The 3,724-nt window shown below is 51.1% G+C and overlaps 1 protein-coding gene across 1 annotated transcript; it reads left to right on the forward strand.

The window, feature by feature from the left end:
- The first annotated feature begins 1,466 nt into the window (after positions 1-1,466).
- Positions 1,467-2,991, forward strand: LOC119291821 (heavy metal-associated isoprenylated plant protein 39-like). The gene is made up of 3 exons (XM_037570627.1): positions 1,467-1,724; positions 1,971-2,046; positions 2,175-2,991. The coding sequence occupies exons 1-3, from the start codon at positions 1,713-1,715 to the stop codon at positions 2,744-2,746; spliced, it is 660 nt and encodes a 219-aa protein (XP_037426524.1). The 5' UTR covers positions 1,467-1,712; the 3' UTR covers positions 2,747-2,991.
- Positions 2,992-3,724: the final 733 nt, after the last annotated feature.

Raw genomic sequence — 3,724 nt, forward strand, 5'->3', positions numbered from 1 at the left:
GGTGGTGTGCTCCGGTGCCGCTCGATAGCAGAACGGGAGCGGGTTGTCCGTTTCGTTAAAGTTAGTGTGTGATCGAAAGAGTGCATGAAACAACAATGTATTCTTCAAAGTTGCTCATTTTAGACCAACTTTGGTACAAGATCCAAGTTGAAATTACAAGAGAGAGCAAACAAAAAGCTATGAAATGTAATGTAATAATTTAGTAGAAATCTATGATCTGACTTTTTGTGTTCAGTATAAATAGCCTACAGTTTTTTTTTCATAAATAGTTTGGATTACTTACCACATGATAGCCAGCGATTAATCCTCAATAACATCTAGGAAGAAAAGAAGAACAACTTCGTTCTCTGCAAAGAAGAGAAAGAGAACAACTTCTTAGCTAACAAAGGAAACCGGGACTAGGAGTGTTACTCCTCACCAATCACGGGACCAAGAGATGATTCTATATTTTATATTCTAATGAAATGTGTGCTGCAAGTTTGTAACTGGTAATCCTACCTACATAAACTCGGTGGTCATAAGAAACCGTTTTCAATCAATGACAAACAGAATATATAGTTGGTACGAAACCCTTTCATGCATCTGCACGGTCAGTTTTCGGTGCTTGATCGCGGCTTTAACCGATCGTTACAGGCATCTTACTGCAGCTTGTAGCTTACAAGTTCGAACTCCTTTTTTTTTAATGAGAAAGAACTTGGTGCGGTGTCGCCTGATTCTGATATCACGTCCATTTATTAATGCTGAACTTAGATGAAGTTGATTTTGATGATATAGCAGGCGAAGAGCCATTATTGATCGTTTTTAATATACTCTTTATCGTTATCATATGATAAAGAAACCAAGACAGGTGTGGCGCGTACGTCATGATCCCCGAACAAAGGACAGTGACAGCGCAAAAAGGAGTCGCTGATTGGCTCTCATCCTCAAACCACATGCATCGTTCGGAATGGCGGCAAGTTTTCAACGAACGCAGCATTACATACATACAATACACACGCGCCTTGGCTGGAGCATGCGTGGTGCGGGGCATAATACACGGTCCGGAACCGACCGAGCGTACTAGCTACTGGAACAGCTCGAATCATACGTTGGAATCACCTCGAATGATCGGGGGGCACGGCCGTGTGGGGCGGACACGGGCCGCCAGATCGGAGCAGGCAGCAGAGCGGCAGCGCGGCATTCCCGCCTGATCGCCTCGACTCACCCTGTACTGTGCGCACTGTGAGCGCGCAGTCGCACACGGCTGGCCAGTGGCCGCACACCAAACCAAAAGGCGGGGACGTACGAGGGCCGCCGGTGAGGAAGAGAGACACATCCACGTCAGACAGATATAGATAGATATAGAGGGCACCGGGGCTGTGCTTCGCACCAACGCTACCTAGGCTAGCTAGCCACCAAAGCGCCCGCCCGCCCGCCCGCCGATCGCCCCTCCTCTCCTCTCCTCTCCTCGCCGCTAGTATTTAGGACCACCCGCGATCACCAATTCCCTTTGCCTCTTATGTGCCATTGCTGCAGTTGCGTGACACGCTCGCCTAACTCCCGCACGCACCCCCTCCACCCTCCGCTGCCCGTGGCCGGCTGTACCGCACCATTCCCACACACCCTCACTTAGCTAGCTGCTCCCATTATTCTCACCTGTCCCCATTTGATCCATCTTCTGATCGTCTACCCGCTCGCCTTCTCTTTCCCTGCGAGCAGCCCAGGCCGGAGGCATGTCGGCCAAGGTGAGCAAGAAACGCTTCTTCTCCCTGTAATGTTCATGGATTCTGAAATTCCGATCCTGATTCCATACATGCACGCTCTTTGCTCGGGGGATCTTGCTTTAGAATCCATCCCGGGAACGCTTTCTCTCTCTTTTACTCTGCACCTGCACTTTGTTCTGGTGTCGGTCATACACTGCCTGCATCCAAACGTCTTCCTCTGCTTCGGACTGTAAACTAACGATGCTGGCGTGTTTTGCTCTGCTGCAGAAGATCGTGGTGAAGCTGGAGCTCCATGACAACAAGGACAAGCAGAAGGCCATGAAGGCCGTCTCCGTCCTCGTCGGTACGTACCCCGCAACGCTCTGCTCTCTTCTGTTCTGCTAGATCCATTAGACAAAGACCACCGATCGAATGACTGACTGACGCCGACGGCTCTGCTCTGCTCTGTTCCATGCCGTTTTACTTCGCCAGGCATCGATGCCATATCCATGGACCTGGCGTCGCGCAAGATGACGGTGATCGGCACGGTGGACCCGGTGCACGTGGTGAGCAAGCTGCGCAAGGGCTGGGCGGCCTACATCGAGTCCGTCGGCCCGGCCAAGGAGCCCGAGAAGAAAGAGGAGAAGAAGGAGGAGGCCAAGAAGGAGGGAGACGGGGCCAAGAAGGAAGGCGGCGACGGCGGCGACGCCAAGAAGGACGGCGACGGGAAGAAGGAGGGCGACGGGAAGAAGGACGGCGACAAGAAGGAGGAGGGTGACGGCAAGAAGGACGGCGACGGGAAGAAGGACGGCGACAAGAAGGAGGAGGGCGATGGCAAGAAGGACGACCAGAAGAAGCCCGCCGCCGTGGCCCCGCTGCCGTTCCCGCACCACATGCCGCTGCCGCACCACATGCCGCCGCCCTACATGTACAACGCGGACTACATGATGAACCAGTACCGGCCGGCGCCGCCGGCGTACCCGCCGCCGTACGTGCCGCCGCAGCACTACTACGTGCGGAACATGAGCATGGAGGAGAACCCAAACTCGTGCGTCATCTGCTAAGTCAAAGTCGATCCCTCGATCGCGCGCGTACGTCCCGAGAGGCGACCATGCATGCATCTGTGTATAGTAGTATTTTCTCGACCGTTTTTACGAGACCAGCAAAGTTTGCAAGATGAAACTGTACAACTAATAGTCTACTATAGCACTACGTACGTACATACGTACATTTGTAATGTGGAAATTGCGATGCTACGTACTGCCTGCCTGCCCTAGTACATACCACAGCCACCCAACATTCGGTTACATCCAGGGTGCTAACTTGTTTAGCACAAATGTGAGCCGAAACATTAGCTGATCTCCCTACATGCTGAACTACAAAAGACTGAAAATAAATGACATGCTCCCTAATCTCGGCCAAGATAGGCGCCACAACCGCACGAACATTGTGACGCGTATTCCAGAGATTCACAATCTTCAAATTATCAGACTCGAAAACCACCTCAGAATAGCCTCGTAGATGAGCAAAGAGAACACCATCGCGTAGAGCGAGTGCCTCGGCTATAAGAGGATCAGTGATTCCCGGGTCTTCTTGTAACCAGTCTCTCAGCTGATTCAGCTGGAGCTGTTAGTGTTGAATAAAGAGCTCCCAAATTTCCCTGCAAAAAAAAAGTACATACCACAGCCACATCATCTTTCCTTTCAACAATAGAGAACAAAACTAGAGAGAGAGAAAGAGTGGGTTTGGAGAGAGAGAGAGAGAGAGAGAGAGAGAGAGAGCAGTGCGCGATGCATGATGGGTGGTGATGCAGCATGTGGCTGCTGTTCAAACTTTGCTTTCTAGAAAAAGGGAAATTGAGGCGCAATAATACGGTTATTTTTGGCATTTTCTCTTGCAATTGTAGCCAGGCGCATCTTGCATGTGCAGCGCCATTGTACAGAATACTGTGTATATATGGACCATGAGAATCAGCAGCCGTTGGAACGATCTCCCGCCCGTACAGTTCCAGTTGGTGGGAATCGGAATTATGCTCACCCTGA

The sequence above is a fragment of the Triticum dicoccoides genome, chromosome 4B (assembly GCF_002162155.2).
Source record: "Triticum dicoccoides isolate Atlit2015 ecotype Zavitan chromosome 4B, WEW_v2.0, whole genome shotgun sequence".
Classification (NCBI taxonomy): Eukaryota; Viridiplantae; Streptophyta; class Magnoliopsida; order Poales; family Poaceae; genus Triticum; species Triticum dicoccoides.